We start from the raw sequence: 21,968 nt of genomic DNA, 5'->3' as shown, positions 1-21,968 counted from the left end.
TGTAATCTATGCTTCTTTTATTTATTTTTTTCATTTCACAAGATGTTGAAATAGGGAAGAATCAAGAGCAGTGGTATTTGAGCCAACAATTTCAGTCAGGCACTTATTCAGTTTGACAGTAAGACAGTATCAAACACGTAATATCCAATACTTTGCTGGCTGTGATGGCTTTTCATTGTACCATATCGTGGTTCTTTTCAGACCAAACAAACAATGAGGGGGTTTTTTTGTGAGAGCTATCCATCTGTAACTTCCTGGTGATGACTTCTCATCAGCAGATGATGAGAAGTGTTTTTTTTTTCTTATTTTTTTTTCTCAGGCGATGCCTCTGTCCTACTTCATCCAAACCAAGTTAAGGTTCCTCTCACCGCCTCTCAGAGTTGAATTTCGTTTTGTCTGCAAGAGAGGCTCTGGCTGAGGCATTTTCCCATTGGGTCAGGAATAAATTGAACTTTTTCATGGACAGCAAACACTGATTAGATATTTATGACCAAGGTCAACCTTTCTGATTCCAGCTGGCACAGCCCACGAAGCATACAGAACAGAGCCTACACACATGCTCGCACTCAAACATTCACATATCCTGCATACGCGCAGAAAAATGCCCAGACATGCTAAAGATATTTTTCATGCATTTATGGACACCTTTATGCTGCAGAAATGTGCTCACAGGTGTGTATCTCATACCCCTGGGCAGACTTCTGGAACATTAGGGATCTTGTAATAAATGCTCTATAAATAACATGTGTTAGACAGTTCAATCGTATTTTTCTAATAATATTATATACCTCTTGTGTGGGAGAGAAGTTTGTATAAAATAGGATTTTACTAATATAAATATTTATATTTTAAAACAAACACAAAATCATTATGGACTTGACGCATTAAACTGAGAATGATTGACAGCACTGAGACCCTCCTCCTGGCTCTGATTGGTTCTTTCTGACTGGGAGTGGGGCATTTTTGTAGGCAGCAATAGGACCACTGAGAGGAGGCAGGGGAGCTCAATTATTTTCACATATCTGTCTCATACTATACTGTCACAAGATAGTGACAGCTTTAACAAATACGTAAAATACATATTTTTGGTAAAAGTTACATACTGCAGCTTCAAGCTAAAAATTGCCCAACCCAGTCACTAGGGTTGGGCAATGAGAAAAATGCTCCTCTACATTTTTTTAAATAATAAATGCACACGACTCTTTATGTTTAACCCATTTGTTTGGTATTTTTCAAACCAGTGAGAAACTAGAGACTGTCTTTTGAGCTTGTAGCTGAAATCAGCTGTTTCAAACTCTTACCATCTTTTCCAAAGCTCTGAAATTTGATCTTTTTTCTATCAGTGAACACTCCATCTTTGGAACTGCAAGGTCATGCCGATTGACCTTAGTAACAACTTCAACTCTTCAGTGTTGAAGTTATTACTAAGTAACAAAGTGTCACCTAACAACAGTAAGTTATTTTTCATCCATTAGCACATATAGCAGCAAGTACATTGTGTTGCATAACAGCGATAAGACTCTCCTTCTGGCTCTGATTGGTTGCTTTTTGGTTGGGAGCGGTGTATTCCTTCTTTATATATATAAAAGTTACATACTGCACCTTTCCCAGTAGTTTAGTACAGAAAAAAATCTTTGGTAGCGGTAATGGCTTAAGGAAAACAAATAAAGACTAACACACATTTCATAATCAGAGGGGTTAATTATGTTCATATTACCCTTGATGATGCTCCCATCCTCACTCTGGCTCACTAACTCACCCCTTTACTCCTCTCACATTTCTTGTTTTTCTTGTATCCAATGGCTGCTCCCTCACATCCTCTCCCAATATGTTGCCCACAGCTGCTTCTGTCTGAAAACTGTCCAGCTAATTAACTGGTTGGTCTGTGGTCGTAATAAGAATCATGACAGCAGATGAACAATGCATCTGCTGCTCTTAAATATTTCTAATGACACCAGTTCCTCTTTTGTCCTCATTGGGACGCTCAGGGATTTCTCAACAGAGACTTTGGTTTACAGACACCACAGTCAAGTCACATTTGTCAATATTTGAAAGTTTTTATGCTCACTATCCAAGTCTGACCAAACAAATCATACGTTTTAAAATTAGTGACGCTTTCACTCAGAACAGATATTAGTTAAATTATGCATTCACATATTGGGTGTGTTTTAGCGAATAGGAAACATTTAGAATTTTGTGTATCATTTAAAGTTTCCTCCAGATTTGACTTTAATCGGTGAACATTTGTCAGTCTACCTTGATTGTAATTGTAGTGGGATTTCATTGTAATCATTGCACATGGTATAAAAAACACCTACATAAGGCAAAAATACCAGGAACTCAGAGTTAATGCAGAATGTCCTCTGTCTAGTTTTCATCTACAAATTCTGTCAATGTAAAAGAGAAAACCACTCCTCAATCTTTCAAAAATAAACTTCTTCGACATACTGTAGTCAAAACAGAAAAGCCTTGTGAGAAATACTAAGTGAACTCAAATTACTGGACTTGTAGTCCCGTCTTTAGCGTGAATAACTTGAAGTCATCGTATGACCTTGACATCGTTTTTGTCCCACTCTTTTCAATAATTTTGCTTCATTTTGAGGTTTGGAGGGACCTGTCCGGCTCTCTTCAGGTCTCGCCGCAGCAAGTCCACAATCTGCAGCTAGACAACTTTGACTAAAAATGAGAGAGCCAACTCAAATTTTTACATATAGATAGAAAAACAAATAAAGGTTTTGAATCAGTGTTTTCTTCATTTCCACAACAGGCAAAAACTAAAAGCACCAGTGATAGCTTTCAGATCCAAAAGACAGTTTCCATCTTGTCTTCAATCCATCTTTTTTTAATCCACGTATATCAAAATCCTGTTGAAGAAAATGTATCCATCCTTTTTTTTGTTGCATTTTTTACTTTTAAAATTGTTGTTAAAAACATAAAAACAGAAATAAAATTGTGGTTCTTTTAAACCACAAGTGTTTTCCAGTGTAAAATTATGAACTTTCAATTGTCAGAAAATGTCATTGAAACTCTTTCAAAGATTGATGAGCTGAACCAGTCGTCAATTTTAAGACGATTGCTGCTTTTTTTTCTCAATGGCCTTCTGTTGACACACACCTGAATGCTTCAGAGGAGTGGGCTGTAAAAAAATTCCTACTTTTTCAGAGGTGGTCACACTTACTAATGATCAATTAAACCTTTGATTTAATTAAGCATTTTATCAGTTGCACCTGGCTCTGACATTCCCTCTTAACGCAAGTAAAGAAAGCCGCATGGACACACTTTGCTTTTCATGCACTTCAAACACACTTTCTACTTTTGTATACTTCAGATTAGATTTTTTAAAAATTGTCCCCCATAAAAAGCAAAATATTAAAAAAGAAAAAATATCGTATACATTTTACGACAACAGTATTACATCACTGTGAAAAGGTTTGTGCGGCGGTTATGATTTGGTAGAAGAGGTCATCTGGCGTTATTTGACAAAAAGCTTTGGCTTTATGATCATTGCATCCCCAGCTGTGTCTAGCCTGTTCTAAAAAAAAAAAAGTCTTTAAAAAGAATCCATTAAGTTGTTTTTGCCAAAGCCAGATGCTCTCATTTGATGTTTCTCTGAACAGATTGGCTTATGAACATAAAATAAGGCGCTAGTGACCCCCGCTAACATTTATATCAGATCCGGGGAGAAAAAAAACATTGTGTAATTTAATTTTAATTAATGGTACAACATTGACTCAACCAATAAAACTAAATTATATCTAAATGTTATGCTTTTCAGTGCTTTTATGTCTAAAAAAAAATCTATCCATATTTAAAAATGAACCTTTCTGCAATGGTGGAGATAGAACATAAATGGGTGGCATCATTTCCAGGAGCCTGCTATAAAATGTTATTACATGGTGCTATAAAAATGCCTGAGAGCTTGTGGTTAACAAAAGACTGGAAATGAACTTGCCATTTATAAAAGAAAAGGGTAGTTGTATTTGTACATTGGTTTCAAACCGTAGCGAATCTGATGCCAGCTCCCAATTACCAGCCTCTATAAAGATGTAAACCAAAAGAAAAAAAACATGTATGAAGATGAGAATGCTTAAGCAGCAAAACACCACAACCTGTTCTGAAGGTTGTTGACTAAATGGGTGCATTTTTGACAGATTGTGTAGAATTTAAGCAGTTCATTAGGGTTGGATTTGAAATGATCATATTTTCCTCTTTTGAAAGAGAAGGGTAGGCTCCAGTTTTATAGCTATCCTTGTAAAATTTTACCGACTAAATGAATCACTGAGATCTCTGACAGCAGCCCCGAGACTTCATCCGAAGCAACAAAAGCAGCATGATCGTGATTAGAGGCTGACGCAGTTGTGAGAGACAACCAGCGATTGAGGGAGCTGCTTGTTGTTAAACTCTGCTTACAGAGAATGCTTTTCAGTCAACAAGGCTTTATTAGGTTTAAAGCACACAAATAAATCTCTCCTTGCTTATTGCTATTTTTTCAAACAAGGGAAACGACTCTAGACTTTGTATTCAAGAGGTGTGACAGTCCCAAATGTGAGGCTCTGTTATTTCAGGCATGCTGTTGTTGTTTAAGGATGATAAGAAAACTTCTCTTGCAGAGTTAAATGAATTTGAGGGCTCCATCTAACTCGGATTCTCTAACAGTATAGATTGTTTGCATTAGACTGGATGAGTGCCTTGCTAAAGTATTCGTGCTTCTTCTACTTTTCCACATTTTCGTCATGTCATTGCGACAATTCTCAATGTTCTTTATTGGGAGTTTATGTGATAAACCAACAAAGTAACTTTGAAAAGGAAGAAAAATGTATAAAAATATGATTGGTTTCATTCACCCCTTTAATTTCAAGCCCATTAATAAACTCAGATTAAACTAATGACCTTTAGAAAACACCTATAACGAAATACCGATTCCCTGTGTGCAATATGAGCTCTGTATAAATCTGTTCTGTGAAAGTTTCAAAAGCTCATTTGACACAATTAGGGAATCAACAGCATCATGAAGACCAAAACACTCTCCAGGCAGGTCAGGGAGAAAGCTGTGGAGAACTTTAGAGCAGATTTAAATTATAAAAGAATGTTCTGAATTTATCATTGAACGCAGTTCCATCTAGCATCTGGAAATAGATAAAGTATGGCACATCTTCCTAATAAAGCAGGATTCTTTAACCTTCAGCTACAGATACGCATGTGGCCGCTAAGACCCTCCAAAGAGACTCTTAATAAATCTGACAAAAAATGAAAAAAGGGAATTCCTTTTAAATGTGAAAAAAAATTGTTTTAGCAGTGTTTCTGTGTTTTTATGCAAAACCTATGTTGAATTTTTGTAGCATAAAGAAAGTAAGGATTTTAATTCTTTTTGTCTGTTCTTCTTTTCGACACAAACTGTTTTATTTTTAAATATGAAATATGAAACTCACAAAAAGAAATAAATGGCCAAATGGCACATGGCACATGATTACCCTGACCACACCCACCCCATGACGACACATGATGGTGACTGCATCATGCTGTGGGGATGTTGTTTTCTCTAGAACTGGTCAGAAGTGAGGGGGAAAAACTGAGAAGCTCTAATGGAAAAATAAATTGAGCTGAATCCAAAGAATTTCTTGAAGAAACAAGGTTTAGAGCATGAGATGGAGAACCATCCTGATCTTACTGGCAGAGCCTCAGTGCATATTAGTATTAGTTTGTCCAGTCTATCAGTGTTGAAATATTTAGCAAAGCCGAAATTTGCTAAATGTTCCATATCTAAGTTTCCGTAGCTGTTAGAGACATAGCCTGAACACAAATACAGACCATGCTTTTATTTTTTAATGGTGAAATGTTTCAAACCCATGTAACATTTTCCTTTACCTTAATCACTATGTACTACTTCCCCCTGTTGGTTTGTGGTTGTAATGTTCAAGGGAGTGAGACCGCTTTTGTAACGCTCTGTATAATGCATTATTTATTGTACTTATCTTCCCATATCAACACACACTATAACGGAGTGTTTTTTGTAATTATTTGGTGACGTTTATCTCTTGTCTTAACTTTTTTTTTTTTTTTTTCATCTTTCTCCTCCACAAAGGTTACCCTAACATCGTGGCAACGTATGGCCGCGGATACACTGGATTTGCACCCAGCTACAGCTACCAGTTCCCCGGTGAGTCAACGGCTCTCCTGAAATGTGTCTTGCACCTAGTTTCTTTTTTACACAATGAGACACACATGTATCCGTACGCTCACATTTGAATCTAGAGACATAAATCTTCATCAGTATACACGTCAGTCACTAAATCATCTGCAGGGTGTAAATGTGCTACGTGTCGAGTTTTCCCAACAAGGTTTTGAAAGCAAACTCGTGGTGAAGGAAATTGCTCAGACTTTTTTATCCCACACTTGAACACAACCATGACCAAGCCTCTAAAATCGGTAAAATTTTGTGTCTTTAGTGGCCCAATGTATGCAAATTCCTCTGTGGAGAGGTGGAAAAGCTGAGCAGCTCTTTGTGTTGGAAGATTTTTAAATATGGACCTTATAATGGAAAATAAAGTCATTTTCTGCATTAAAAGTGTTGACTCAGAGCGCCGGGCGCTTTAATGGAAGTCCAAATGGGAGGCGTGACGCCTGGAGGTGAGCAGCTGTACCTGCGTGCGTCTTCAGGGGCTGCTGGCTCTGTGCTTTCCTCACTTAGACAGGCATCCTGTCAATTTCATGCTTTATTTAGGGAGCTTACACTTACTCTGTTTGCCATGCCAGACATCATTCCTGCCACTGATGAGACAGAATGGGAAATATCGCTCAGCAAGCTCAGATCTCTGTAATATTCTTTGTGAAATGGATTCAGAAATGGTAAGACAGGGGGTCCAGCTGTGACCACCTGCAGATGAGGCATATGTTGGTTTTAGACTTGACCACAACGTTATTTGAAGGAACGGGAGAATACAAAGCACAGATAACTTGTCAGTGTACATAATGCAGGTCTGGAGTTTGTATGACAATCATTTATTTTGATTCCGACTTAATCTCACTTTGGAAATAATTTAAATTGGATCCTTAACCAACATTTGTCAGTTTAATTTTCTGTCCTTGGAACTCATTAAGGACAAAAATGTCCACTTGCAAAAAACAAATTCTATGAAAACTTTACTGCCTAATATTTTTTCTGCACAATTCTCACTTAAAATAACCAGATATTTAACATTTGCCATGATATTATGAAAACAGTAGCACCTTGTGATTTTTATTTAAAAAGATGTGACATTTTTGTTCTCTCAGAAGATAGCATTTTTCTAATGGTCCTTAGAAAAAAATACCTGTATTTGTCAAAACATTGTCTTACTTGCAAAAAATGTCCACTTACAGAGGCAAAAAAGTTGTTCAAGTGGACCAAAATGTCCATTATGATACCTGAAGGTTAATGGGATGAAGTGACTGTGAGGAGTTTACATAAACTCATTGTGTATATTAAAATGATATTACATTAAGGATTTTAAAGATTTATTTAAACTGTTTATCTTAGTGATGAATGAGTAAAAAACAGTTTCATTATTTTAAAACATTTTAGTGCCTATGTTTGAATTTATTCTAAATTATCTATAATCCAGAGATCGTCACTAATACCTTGGATAAATAACACAGAGCTGGTAAAAAACCCAAAAAACAATCACTTGGTGTAGCTGTTAGGAATATGTTGGCTTACGTCTGGCTTGCTATTTGGCTGCTCTTCTTATTAGGACAGTAGACTTCAATTAAAATAATTGGTTCCCTATGATTTGGCTTTTTTAGCACAGACTGTAAATTTAAGACAGGTTGACGTCAGAGGAATTACAGAAACTCAATTTCAACCAGCTATGTCCATTCCAGACCCAGTTTTCATGTGTGTTTGCCAGCATTGCTTCCAAGTATCAACCATCTGACCCAAACCGTCGTCCTCAGAAGAAAGCATGTTGGTTAAAACGATCAGTTTCTGTCACTGGTGTAAGACGTTCCTGGACACAAAATCAGCTGTCAGGAGGATAGAAAAACTCTGAGCAGATTATTATTTTCCCCTTTTCAAAATGATTTAGAATGGTTCAAATGTTTTGAAGTACATGATGTTTCTCAGCCCTGGATGTGTTAGACATTTTTGGTTACAATCATATGGACTGTTTTGGATGAATTAATGACAGATCTAAATGGGCAAAGAGCATTCAGTTTCCTTCAGGCGTCTATGGTGAGGAAAGCAGACTTCTTTTTTTCCCCGTAATGTAATGTGGATGAATATTGTTTCTCAAACAGAATTCCCAATTCTTTTCTTAATGTTGTTGACTCTTGAGTTCAAAAGATTTTGTTTGGTCTACTCTGTCATGATGACCGAGTTTTGTGTCCTTGTGTGACATTTGTTTAAACTCTGGAACGTTTGGGGTTTCTGTTTGGCATAATTGTGTTGTGAGCCATCAGTGTAGAAGCATCACTAGTCTGTCCCTTCAGTTTACTATAAAGATGCTACAATCTAAGTGGTCCATTAAATAAAGTTAAGACTATTTCTTTAGTTAAAGCTTAAAGAGTCACCGGTTACAGCTATAGCTTGTTTTCCAGGTGTACCTGGATCAGTATTTTAAAAAAATACTCTGATTTTGTTTGTTGTATCATTCTGGAAAAACAATCCCACTACAAATACATCTTTAAAAACCCTAAATTAACACGATATACACCGAGATGATGAGAGTAAATACACTTCTCAGGGGAACTGGATAAAACTGTTCCTTTAGGGGTCTTTATCAGTTCTTCAAGAAACATTTACATGAATTACATCAGACTACAGAGAGGGAATAGAAATGGAAAGCAGTGCTAAGTATTTATTATGTATAAGTAGTCAAACATGGATTTTCAAAATGTTGACTATTTTCACCAAATTAAGGGCTATCACCTTCCCTGAGGCAGAATGTTTGATCCTATCCCCGTTAAACTCAATTTAAAGAGTTTGATAAAGCTGTATGATTAAAACAGCTTCCTCGGGGCTCGCTCAACTCTTGACAGGTAATTGGAAATTTTAATGTATGAATCAAACTGCTTGTCTAAATTAAATAACCTCAGGCTAAATATTGACTAGTGTCCTACCTCAGGAAGATAGGAGAAAGCATCCTCAGTCTGAAGATGTGAATCTTTTTCTCACTGTATACAGCCTCTCTGAAACACTCCCGCATATAAACAGCGCTGAGGAAAAGCGCTCGACGTCCAAGAAGCATAAATTGTGGGCAGCCTTTCAGAGCAATCTATTCTTTTTTTCCTTTACACATAGTAAACTTCAGGAGCTCTAAGAGGGGGGTGGAAAAAGGTTAGACAATTGTTCAATTGTCAAGATAAAACAGTGATAAAACATTGATCAATGACGAAACAGTGAATTAAGTAGAAAAACTCAATAAAACCTAAAGAGAGAAAGAGAAATCAAAGCTGACATCTCTGCGGCTGAAGCAAACAGTTCAAGTGTACAAAGCAGAAGGTAAAACAGAAGGAGACACACACTAAACCTGAGTCAAAGTCATTATTTAAACTCAGCAGCTCATAAGAAGTTTATGAAACTGACATTTATGTCTAACATTGATCACAAAATGTATTTCCTATTGATTTTATGCAGTGTGTGTTTTTATTTTTTTTTTCAAGCAGTCATGGGCATCATAAACATTCAGTGCAGTTAAGCTGTTTGCTTGTTGCATCATCAATATAGTGTAAACTGCTGATGTAAATCAGTTCAGATCAGCATGTCAGAAACTTGTTTGTGCAAGCAAGTAGATTTCAGTCCATTACCTCAACAGGGACATCCAGGCTCCAGCTGAGGCTAAAGACGGACAGATCAGAGGTTTCTGGTCCATTTCTGATCAATCTTTGACCATTTTCTCTTTTAAATCTGTAATGTAAGTGGATATAGGAACAGCATTCAAACTTTTATGACATTCATGCTGTTACGATAGGGTGTTGACAAATTGTTTAAAAAAAAAAAAAAAATCGATGCTAGTATTTTCGGGTGTTTTCACCCCTGATAGCCCAGTATACTTGATTCGAGTGGGGACCAAATTGCTCCATTTTCAATTTGTGAGGTTCGCTTTCACACTGCACTCTATTAAGCAAACTAAACTGTTCAACCCTTACCTATGGTGGCGCTGCACCGATGAAGGAAACAACACAAAAGTCTCTAAGACACTGAGTGCAACTTCCTTCTTTGCAAAATGTAAACAAAAATGGAGTGGTGTCAGATTTTAGCGGTTATAGGAATTCTTTTGTTTTTGCCATTACAAGCTATTTTTCCCACTAGTGTTAGACTTGCCTGTTTGCATTGGTTGTTTATACCCAGAATGCCTTGCGCTTTGGTATAATTCCTGCTTTTGGAGTGGTATCTTTTTTCGGCTTCCAGTTTCTTTCCACATGGCTTTTGACAGCTTCTGCTTTTTCACTTTTAAGCACCAAACTGGTACTAAAAATAGCTACTTTGTAGTATTCTCCACTTTGGAACAACTTGGTAACCTGGTAGCGCTGTGCCTGATGTGTTTACAGTTTGGAAAAGTCTCGCGTTAGCCAATCACCAATCAAGCCGAAAATCAGTCAGTTACAGTCACCAGCCATTCCTGGTTCATCTCTAGTGAAAACAGTGGCATTTACATTACAGACAACCCTGAGTATCTTCTTCATGGGAGTATTATACAACAGAATGTCTTTAGTCAGAGGCATTCACTGAATTGCTGTTAAACAGACTGCTACTGGAGATATTTCCTGCCCACAGCCAACAGCATCTACAGCAACTCTTTGAAGAAACTTGCATTATATAAGTTACAGCATTTATTTTTCCCTCGTGTTTTCGAACTGAATTGAAGTAAGGCGCTGCCTAAAATTGTAGGATTAGCAGATGCAGGATTAGTTCACAGAGATTATATTCCTCAGCTGTGTGATGTTTTAATGTATCTTATGAAGCGATAGAAGATTAGAAATAAATGATCATCACCCTAGCGGATGTGTTTAAAGTGAATGTTTGGATCAGGGGTTCAGCCACTTGACTTCTCTCCTGTAGCAGGACTTGCATGCATGCAGGAATCATAAAGGAGGTGTGATGGCTTCATGACACATCTGCTGGTCACAACAAATAGTAATGCACACGGAATGAAGTGTCAGTAAAATATTTGCAGGTTTAGCAGCATACATAATGCATGAATGGCCTTGCCAGCATTTCCTACCACATCTTTTCAGTTTAATAAAAAACAAACAAAATAAATCAGGGTTATTCTTATAAAGCTTCAAAAGATTATTTACATACTTTTTGAAAAAAAAAATCATATTCAAAATGCATATGTTTTAAGCATGTCTGCCCCCTTTTTTTAACTTTAATGTTGTGAATTGTTAAGGTCGAAAGAAAATGGAAAGTGTTTGACAGCGACAGCTTCTTCGATTCCGTGTGTTGTTTTAAAATTCTGAGTTGTCTTTTATATGCACTGTTGCAAATTACGCACTGTTTACCTCGTGACTGCATAATTTCAGCCTAATGCGTGAACTTCACTTTGAATTGAAACTTAATTTCAGACATTACTGTCTGACGGATGTGTAGACAATCAAGAGAAACAGCAGTGTTTGCCATTGCTGCGGAATAACAAATGGTAAGGGGCGTGTAGCAAATTAAGAGCATCGAAACCCCAAGCCTTTCTTTATTCATCAAACAGCTTCTTTAAGAATAGAAACTTGCTTGATTGTTATGTTATGCGTAGGAAATCCCATTTCAGAAGCCTTAGACTGATTTCTTTTCCTTTGTTGATGCTACAATGTTATTTTTATGTATGCTTAACACTAGATACAACCTTAAAAAGAACTGGAATTTATATTATTGTTTGCTTTGACAGGCTTGTAGTGTTGTATTGTTACTGCATGCAGTTTAGAGTATTTTAAGACTTTTTTTGATTGCTACATGATTATTCATTCATCCAGTTTTTGTATGTCTCAAATTTTAACCCTGATCAGAGTATAAACATGCATAATAAATTAATTAAGATTTTTGTTTTTAAAGACCAAAAGACAATAGAAATTCTCAAATTTGATTCTGGAAAAGAGTGAAATTTGACCATAAAAATGTTCAAGAACCATGAGCGGTTAAGTGGGGTGAATCAAATTCAAACTGTCTTGGTAAATTTGGTCTTTAATCAGAAATAACTTCATTACTTCATGTACTTAATGTTTTATTCTTAAAAAAAAGATGTTATTTACAGCATGTAAAATGTTTTCCAAACGAGGGGATTAACTGTTCTCAGAGAGAGTAACTCCAGATTGCAGCTGCTTTGGAGAGATGTCCGCATTAATCCAGGGATAAGATAAAAGTAACATTCACCACGAACAGCGTTGAACACAGCTCAGCGTAGCTGCCGGGGCAGCAATCAAAGAGTAAAAAAAAAATCAAATACACAGCAGCCGAGCACACAGCTCAACTAAAATAATCAGACCTCGGAGCTGAAATTTATTTGACTTCAAAAAACAAAAATCAAAATGGTTATTGAATTAAATTGAGGTATAAAAGACCCCGGCTTCCATTCTGTTAGGCTTTAAAGAGCGCGCCACACTAACTAACCTAATGTTAAGCAGTTGAAAAAACAGCTGGACAGAGAATAATTTCAGATGGCTTTAGAAGCAGAGAGTTTCTGCAGTCTTGATTTAAATTAAAGTCGTCGCCTCCTGTTGCGTTGTCGGGGGCTCAGAGATTTCTACATCCTGTTTAGGAAGAACAAACCATTCTTAACTTAACATCATGTATATTTCCTTGTATTAAAATCATCCTGATGTTTTTTATTCCATCTGGGCATAAGATTACAAAGTACATTATGACCACCTGTGGAGAACTGCGTCTGATTCTCATATCAGAGCAGTAGGATGCCATTTTGTTTCCAATTTAAGACCAAATAAAAAGGACAGCTGTGAGCATCGGTGGAAAACAGAGGGAGCTGGAGCTGACAAGGCATATGGGATATTACTGTACATTATTCTCATTTTTATGCAGCGGTCTAATTAGCATTAGTTTGCTGATAAATGCACCATTGTATTATTCAGCTGGCGGCGCCCAGAGGAGCGAGTGCTGCGTCTGAACCAGGTGTCTGCTTTGGAGGACTTCAGTTGATTAAAGGATTCGCGGTTACATCTGTAGAAATAAACTGTTTAATCCCAACATTACAGTACACTCCACTGTTGTTTACTTGTCTTAGATTACCTTAGACTAAGACAGGATACGGCGAAGATTCCCTGGGTGTGCTGTGCATAATAAAAATGCAAATGCCAGGCAGAAAGTGTTTTTTTTTTCTTCTTAGCAATAACTACATAGTTAAGCGTATGCACAGAAAGTTTCTGTATAGTGTCTTCCCTCCCAGCTGTGGCAGCAAATATAGAAGAAGAAGTATGAAGAGGTCTAAGAATGGCAGCGCACCCTATTGTGTGTACTCAAAGCTGTATGCATGAATAAGTAGCTTGTCTGAGGAAAATGTAATTAAAAAGAAAATGTAGTGTGTATATGTGCATTATGCTCGTGAATAAGCTGTAGAAGTGAACATGAAAAGCAGCCATACACCCCTCATACATTCATATTGTGTTCCCCCCATTGTTAACCAGTCGTGTATCGGTTCCTTTCATTCCACGCGCAGGAGTGCACAATTGAATGTGCACACACAGAAACGTCGTATTCATTCAGAGACTGAGAAAAGAGGCGACGGAAGAGAAACAGGGACTTTTCCGCCACTCCAACATTTTTCTTCTTTCCCTGCGCCACTCGATGCCTCTGTAACCGTGCCCTATGAGCCTCCCCTGGCATAAATGACCATTATGGCTCCATTAGGGCTGCTGCTAGGAGGTCATTATGCCGCTCTGAAAAAAAAAAAACAGGGATGAAGACGTTAGTGGGGTCCCATAAGGGGGAGAAGGAAAGGAGAGAGCGAGTGAGTGAAAGACAAAACACTAAGTCATCTGGCTATTTCAGATGTCTTGACAGACAAACAGCGACTCAAGTCCAGTGAGTCAGCTTCTTAAGTAGTAAGAGCAAGAAGGCTCAGATAATTAGTCAGGGGTAAGAGCAGAGAGCCTTAGTAGACACCTTAAGACTAAGGAGATACAAAAACATTAAAAAAATATATAGCTCTCCTTCATCTTTTTCATCCCGTCCTTGTATGACTTCCTCCTTATCTCCCTCAGACTTAGTTCCCTGGCAGATATGCTGAGTGGTGAAGAACAGTAGAAGGCTACATCCTTCTATGTTCAGTATCTCCGTCTCGATCAACCAGCCATGCCTAAGACAGAACGGCATACTCCATCTTCCCCCAGCTGACAGAAAAGGAGTTCTTTTGCTGCGTGGAAGCAAACAGGACTGAGCCCAGTAGGTGGTTCTGGTTTCTGCTGCTTCTTTTTTGTACTGAACGAGAAATTCGAACGGCCTGAGCTGGGTACTTATATCTTTGTCCCTTTCAAGTTTTTTCAATATTTTTCCAGCTCCAGCCATAGCTGAAGTGGAAGGAAAATTATGTTGTTTTTTTTTACAACAAAAAATCTGAAAATGTGTTGTGCGTTTGTATTCATCTCACTTGCGTCAATACTTTGTATTCTTGTGGGATAGGTCTCCACCAGCTAAACACATAAAAACACTAAAATGTTTGCCTTTTTTTTTTTTTTTTTAATTGGTCAAACTCAATCTGATTGGATAGAAAGTGGCTCAAATGTCAAGTCTGTTGCTGCCTCTAACATATTTTTCTTCCAGTGTTTAGCTCCTCCTATCATCCCATCAACTCTGACTTCCTCCCCCTGTTAATGAAAGCGTCCCGACAGCATGTAGCTACCACCACTGTATTTCACATTAGAGGACGGCATGTTTAGGGAGACATGCAGTGTTTTTATGTAGCCATAGGAAGTGTTTTGTTTTTTGTTTGTGACTGATAAAAAAAAATTGCAAATGGGATTTCTTCGGGCTTTCTCCTTCTGACTGACATTTTTATAGATATTTTTGCATACAGAACAAATGTGTTTACATATACCAATGATGTCGAGCATAAGCAAAAAGTATACTCCACTTTCAAGAACAAAAAAGCACATGTAAAACACCTACAAAATAATAATAATAATAATACAATTAAATTAAAAGAAAATATATGCTGAAATAAATACAAAAATAACTAAACTAGGATAAAGCTGACTTTCTTTCAACATTGGAGTTTTTCTTGCTACTCTTTCATAGTGAAGAGATTTGTGGAAGTCATGACTAATAGTAGTTCTTCCACCTGAGGTGTGGATCTCTGCAGCTCCTCCAGAGTTACCATGGGCCTTTTGGCTGCTTGTCTGATTAATGCTCTGGTTGCCCGATCTGTCAGTTAGCCGACTTTCAAAAAGATTCTTTGTTGATTTTCTTATTGTATCCACCGATCTTTGCCGTCCCTGCCGAAGAAAAGCCTCCCAACCTCTTGATTCTACCACCACTGTGTTTTAATGTGGAGTTAATACCCAGTGGTAAATACATATTTTACATGTATTTAAGACTGAATACAAATTCATACACTTTTTAAAACATTTTGTGGCAAAATTTGAAAAAACAAAATTTGAAAAAAAAAATTATTTTTCACTTCTTGAGTTGGTCTATCATACAGAATCAAAACGAAATACATTTAAGTTAGATGCGGCATTATTAAATGTGAAAAAGTTGAAGGGATAAGAATATTTTATCAAATTTTGACCTGATCCATTTTGCAATCCAGTGAAAGAAGTGAGGCAACACGTTTCTAGAGGGAAGAAAATCAGCCAGTTCAATGTCCGACCATTGAGAGACACAAATGGGCTCTATACAGCTGTAAATAATAGTGATAAGAAACCTGCTGACCTGTTAACCTTACTCTACCTGTCAGAGAGGAATACCCTCTCAGCAGGTGGCATGCTGGGAAGGAGAAATGCTGACCTGCGCAACTAAGATGATAGTGACTACCTCTGAAGGGTGAATGGACCCTACGAACAGGAGCAGAGTAAACCAAGCATTTAATAAATCCACCAGAGGTCACACCTGAGCACTGGCCTGAAATACCACCTAGCCTCCTAGTGTTTAGCCACTGTCTGCGGCATGGAGATAGAAATATATTGAGATGGATGATATCCCAGCGAGTCTTTGAACCACATTTGGAAGCTGGAGGAAAGGTGGCTGTTTGGTGATACAGCTGCAAGAATGGCGGAAACCTTGGTGGGTTTGAAGGGGAATCTGACGTTCTTTGCTCTCTGTTTTTGGAAGTGTTTTTAAATCCAGTTAAAAGAGGAAAAGAAAGGTCATATTTAACAAAACAAAGATAGCTGCCGTCTAAACACTTACCCCTCCTATTCTATTTTTAAAAGTAAAAATCTTTCATAGATGTTTTGTCCTTCATCTTGGCTATAGCTAATTACTTCCCAGGCGGATGCTAATGTGTGCTGGGACGCCACGCCGAGTCATTATCAGCAGATCTGACCCTCTGAATATTCAGACGCCTTATATTTTCCACTGACTACACATCTTGGCTGTGGAGGGGGAGCAGGCGGAAAGAATCACTGGCCTGAGGCTCAAACGGAGCTTACCTGGTGTCATGGCTGCATGCAACATTGTCCTCCACGAGAAAGAGCTCGCTGTTTGGCTTCTGACGGCACTCGGGAGACGCAGCGTTCCGCCATCAGAACGGCTTTCTATTGATCTTGAGCAGCGCGGCAGATTGCTCCCCAGATCTTGTGACTATTTCTCTGCAAGCTGGGTGAGCTGTGACCCCGGCAAGTGGTCCCACAGGCCGGAGTGAGTGCTACAGGGCTGGAAGCAGATGGCCCTCCTGATGCCACACTGACTCACAGATTGGCTTTAATTGCCGATGCTGATCATTAGCCCGATGGGTCTGCGGAGGCCGGGCCACTCCACGAGTCGCAGGCCTAAAAATAGGGCCCGACGACTGGAAGCGTGAGCTTACACACTTGAATGACCGTGCAACAGTACATCTTGGACTCGCTCACTTGAAAGCACAGAGACACAAAGGCGATGCTTATGGATTGCTTTTGAAGACGTGAAAAGCGGAGGGACTTTCTGTGCTTTCCTGTCCGCTTCTCTTGACTGTTTGCAGCCCGCACACACATGGCACATGCAGGCTCTCTGAGCTCCGGGGTCCATGACGCCATGACGCCATTCCCAGCGGTGAGTGTTCACGGTTGACGTCAGTGGACAGCACTCTAGGTCGTGGCCTCTCTTCTTCTGTGGGCGCAGTCATAAATCTACAGTGCTGCAAGATCGGCTTTGTTCTCTATTAACTGCTCTGTTTTATGTACAGTTCCATGAAAGAAAAAAAGTTCTCCAACAGATTTTTTTCTGTTCTCTTTTTTTTTCACCATCAAACATAGATCTTTACTCTAGAATTCCTACTTTGAAAGCTGCTGTGTAATTTATCTATTAAATCATTCCAGGAGTCCACAGTACTTGGAGTTTGCAACATTGATTCTTGCTGAAGATAGTTTCAGAGATAAGCATTGTCTGTATATCGTCTGAGCCAATGAGTGAAGCCTGTGCTGTGATGGGGGCTTCCATCTTTGAGCAACGACTTTCTTCACTGCAGTTTGTCCAGCTTAGTTCTCCTAACCCACTCCGTCAAGTTCAGCTCTGAGTCATCATTTAACAAATGTACACTGAGTTCCGGGGAAAAAGCAGCTACTGCCATTTTATAAATACAACATATTGCTTTGGTCCCTAAATCCTAGATCTTTGGACAATCCCAGACAGTGTGAATAAAAGAGACCAAAGTCCCCGGCGGGAAGAATGAGCAGAACGGATCTGGTTCTGCACTGATTTTGTGCCAAATGACTGGCGTCAAATAAGCTCTGTGACAGAATATCATATGTTTATATGAGGATTAGGATTCTTTGAAGTTTTTTTTCCCACACTTTAATCTTTTTGATCCTGAAGAAAATTTTACTAAACTCAATATATATAAAACAGTGCTCTACATACTAAGCGATAAAAGCTTCCCAGAACTCCCTGGATCCTGAAAAAGATGATGACCTCACTTCAGGATTTTTAGACATTTGTTGTGATTTGGAGCTCTGTGAATAAACTGAATTGAATCTAATTTTACACTGGCTTCCTGTTGCTCAGAGAATGAACTTTAAAAAAAAATCTACTTTAAAACGAACAAAAAAACGTTTATAAATCACTGAATGACATGGCACCGAAATAAAGATCTGTTGTCATTGTATCAACCTTCCAGACCAATCAGGTGTTCTGTTTCAATAATGCCCTGCATCCCCCAAAACCAGAACCAAACACGGAGAAGCAGTATTCAGCTTCTACTCACCACAAATCTGGAACAAACTTCCAGAAAACTGCAAAGATGCTGAAACAATGAGTTCCTTTAAATCAAGACTGAAGGCCCACCTGTTTAGATCTGAATTTGGTTAGTAGTAAGTGGAATATTGATTGATATATTCATAGATTTGCTTGATGAATTTGGTGATGGCGTTTGACTAAATTTAATGTTAATTGCATGTTTCATAATTGGTTACTGCATTGTGTTTTTATGGTGTAAAGCACTTTGAACTGTCTTGTTACTGAAATGTTCTCTACAAATAAACTTGACTTGACTTATGACCTAGGAGTGATTTTACCAGTCACTCCTGGGAACGTTCACCACTCTCCCATGTTTCCTCAATTTGTGGATAAAAGCTCTCACTGTTGTTCACTTGAATCCCAAACCCTTAGAAATGGCTTTGTGTTCTTGAAAGTCTTCAGATTGTGTTTTTTGATATCTTGAGCATATTTTATGTTGTCAGAGAGGTTCTAGTTAGGTCACTTCCTGATAAAGATACAAGTCTGGCAATTTTCCGACCTTGGTGTAGCTTGTGAAATTGAATGTAGCTTTCCAAAAAATGTGACTAGTAAAAGTTAATTTATGATTTAACAGTTTAAAAGCAAAAACAGAAGAAATCCGTGATGGATTCAACAATTTAACCAGGATGTTTTGTACCACCACTGCCTTTCTTTTTAAGCCCTTTTCTGCTCTGGTTTAACTCTCTCTGTGTCGTGTGCTGCCAGTGTGGCATCTCTTGCTCTGCGCGGACAGTTCCCAGGTCACATGCACATCCACGTGCATCACCTCTGTCGGTGGCCGTCTTTATAAAAAAAAAAACTCCCTCTGCTGTCTTACACCGGCAGCGCTGAGGTGAAAGAGGAACCTCACCTCATTTACCCAGGTCTTAACTCACCCCGGGACGGCAGATACATCCTCACACGCCGAGGCAGACGCTCTGTGGCCATGGAGACCCACAGTCCTGGCTCCTGTGGCGGGGAAGATGAGCTGCTGTAAGAGGCAGAGTGGCAACACTAAAGCTCATTATGCCTCCGCTGCTGCACTGCTGGTCCAGAAATGAAACCGGAGCCGCCCTGCTACATCCGCGGCTGCCACCTTTGGACACTGCTGGAGAGCAGCAGCAGCAGAGGACAACATGTGTGTCTGCGAGACAGCGCTCTCTGTCTGCTGCCTGTTGTTTTGATGCCACCCACTGTTTGAGAGCTTCGAGCTCGGCGAGCTGGTCGCTTGCTGGGACTCCACACAGCTGCCCCCTCCATTCCCTCTATCCCTCCATCTTCCCCTCCTGCTGACTGTGCTAATAGCCCTCCAGTTGCTCGGCTCCTCTCTTTTCCCAGCGGACTGACATATGGATTCATACACATCTACTCATAATCATGGTTTAAAGCCCTCTGCATCCCTCCACTCGATGTGGAAAGATTGTTTGCAGCTCCAGTGATCAAATGGAAGCCAGTGTTGCGGCGCTATTTTTGGGTCGGGCCACATTTTTACCCTGCCTGCACCCTGGTATGTGGAGCAGTGCTAGATTGTGTAATGTAGAGCACGGAGCTGGCCGAAATAGCAGGAAATGTCTTAGTGCTTAGTTTGACATCACATCTGCAAAGCTGTTTACTGCTCTGTCTCCTCCGAGTCTTACTAACATTGAATGTTTCTGTTAGCCTGTGTGTTTTAGAAAACTCCGCGCCTCTTGAATGTTATTCACTTACCAGCTACAAACTTCTTATTTTCTCTGATTTTATGTCACAGGCCAACACTCAGTAGCAGATTTTGCTTAATTTTCCTTATAAATTAGAATCTAAAAAACTTAGCATGCTTTCATGTTAAGAGTAGTTTACCATTTCCCTTTAGAAATCATGTAATTAGTAACCAGAATTCATTCCGATTATTACTGCCTGTTCTGTGCTGGGTGTGATAGAGAATAATTCTCTGGTCAGATGAGATCAAAATGAAACTTTGTGACTACTCACTGAAGTTTGTAGCTGTGGACTGATAAAATGTGAAAAGGCTCAACTGTTTAACCAGCGCAGAGGTAGCTTGAAAGTTAAAATGACATTTTATGTACCCGCTTTCATTTGAAGAGACCTGAAATTACCCCCGTCATCTGTCTCGTCCTCTCCAACCCCCACAACCAGCAGATAGACATTAAAATGCATAAAACATTAAGGCTGTTTACTTGGACTCTAATGAGAGGAGGCTTAGGTAGTCTAGTTTAATTAGTATGATTGGCTCCACGGGGACCACCCGGGCAGGGGCATAACAACTGATTCACTCGGAGCTCACAGGACCGTTTCATTCTGTCTGAGCGTCGGGAGCCGATGTCAGAGGAGATTGGACTGCAGAGATGTGTTACTTTCACTGAGCAAAGGTTGGAAGGCAGCACTGCAGTTAAATGCACTGAAGCAGTTACCATTACATAAGCACCACTGCAAGGTCAGACATCTGTGTCCCCCTCACTGTCTGTCTCTTTCTGTTTAAGTCACAATCACACAGCGTTGGTGTTAAGGCTCCTGCCACAGTTTCAACAACCAGATGGCTGTAATTTTGCTTTGTTTTTGCTGTCAGTTCAGGCGTTTTCTTGCTGTTTCTTGCCTCTTATTGTTTCTCTCCACTTTAAGTTTAACGTGTCCACGTGAGTGGCTGACGGCGATATTTGGGCCTGTGTGTTTGTATCAGTTCCCCAGCTTAGGAACAGTTTCCTTTTATACTCAAGTGCATGGGAAGAAGTACAAAGAAGAGGTCGAAAGTGTGGCTGCACTTCAATAAAGAGCCTAGTTTGTCCTCTTTGATGCTATGCTGCCACACACTCAAGCTACAAAGAAGCGGCACGCTTGCCACGGAGAGCTAAAGCAAAAGATGAAAAGCTTTTCTCGAACATAGCACATCACCAGAGCCACAGAAACAACATCCGTGCTTTATTTTGTAAAATATTTTTGGTTGCATTAGGTGCTAAATACAAGGTGGTCAAGATGAATTTAAGATTTCATCGCAATATTTTGTGTTATTTATTTTCATAGCATCAAAAGTGACAATAAAAATAGCACCTTAGACACAAATACTGGTCTTTGAAACCAGATCAATTTCAAAAGTCTTCAGGACAAAAGAAAGTGTTATTCTTACCACTTAACTGCTTTTAATAATTTTCTCAAATCTATTGATATTTATTGATTCAGTAGTTTTCTCCACAGTGGAGAAAACTGCAAAAAGACAATGACAACACAGTCAGTTTTCGAGGTCTTCAGACACCAATTCGAATTCATATTTGTCACTGTAAATCAAAATTCTTACCATAATGAAGATAAATGCCCATTTCTACCATCAAATCAATGTTAAAGTGAGAATGGTCAATGTTCTTTTACTAAATGAATCCTCGCCTGGTCTGCATATTAACAAATGTAACCTCTGACCTGTTTATGATGGAAAGCAGAGGAATTTCTTTTAAAAAAAAAACTACCATGTAGAGGCTTTAAAAGACACACCCGCACAAAAATATTCCTTTATTAGGTTATGGCTTCCTATTTTTTTTAACAGCATTCACTCATCCATCTCTGCTTTTGTTCTGCTGGATAAAACGGTATGATTTGACACAACAAACATTTTTTCCCCAGGGTGTTTCTGTACACTTGCCCAGTTGAAACTTCA

The 21,968-nt window shown here is 38.9% G+C and overlaps 1 protein-coding gene across 5 annotated transcripts in view; it reads left to right on the top strand.

Annotated features, from left to right (window-relative positions):
- msi2 (musashi RNA binding protein 2) overlaps positions 1-21,968 on the top strand; it is a 299,781-nt gene that overhangs the window by 232,151 nt on the left and 45,662 nt on the right. For all 5 annotated transcript variants that reach the window (XM_023342231.1, XM_023342229.1, XM_023342230.1 and 2 more), the window contains exon 10: positions 6,083-6,157. In XM_023342231.1, coding sequence (XP_023197999.1) covers positions 6,083-6,157 — 75 coding nt within the window. The remainder of the gene's footprint in view (positions 1-6,082; positions 6,158-21,968) is intronic.

The sequence above is a fragment of the Xiphophorus maculatus genome, chromosome 11, assembly GCF_002775205.1.
Source record: "Xiphophorus maculatus strain JP 163 A chromosome 11, X_maculatus-5.0-male, whole genome shotgun sequence".
Lineage (NCBI taxonomy): Eukaryota > Metazoa > Chordata > Actinopteri > Cyprinodontiformes > Poeciliidae > Xiphophorus > Xiphophorus maculatus.
Note: the sequence above shows the minus strand (reverse complement) of the source record. Positions and strands in the feature narration are given on the sequence as shown.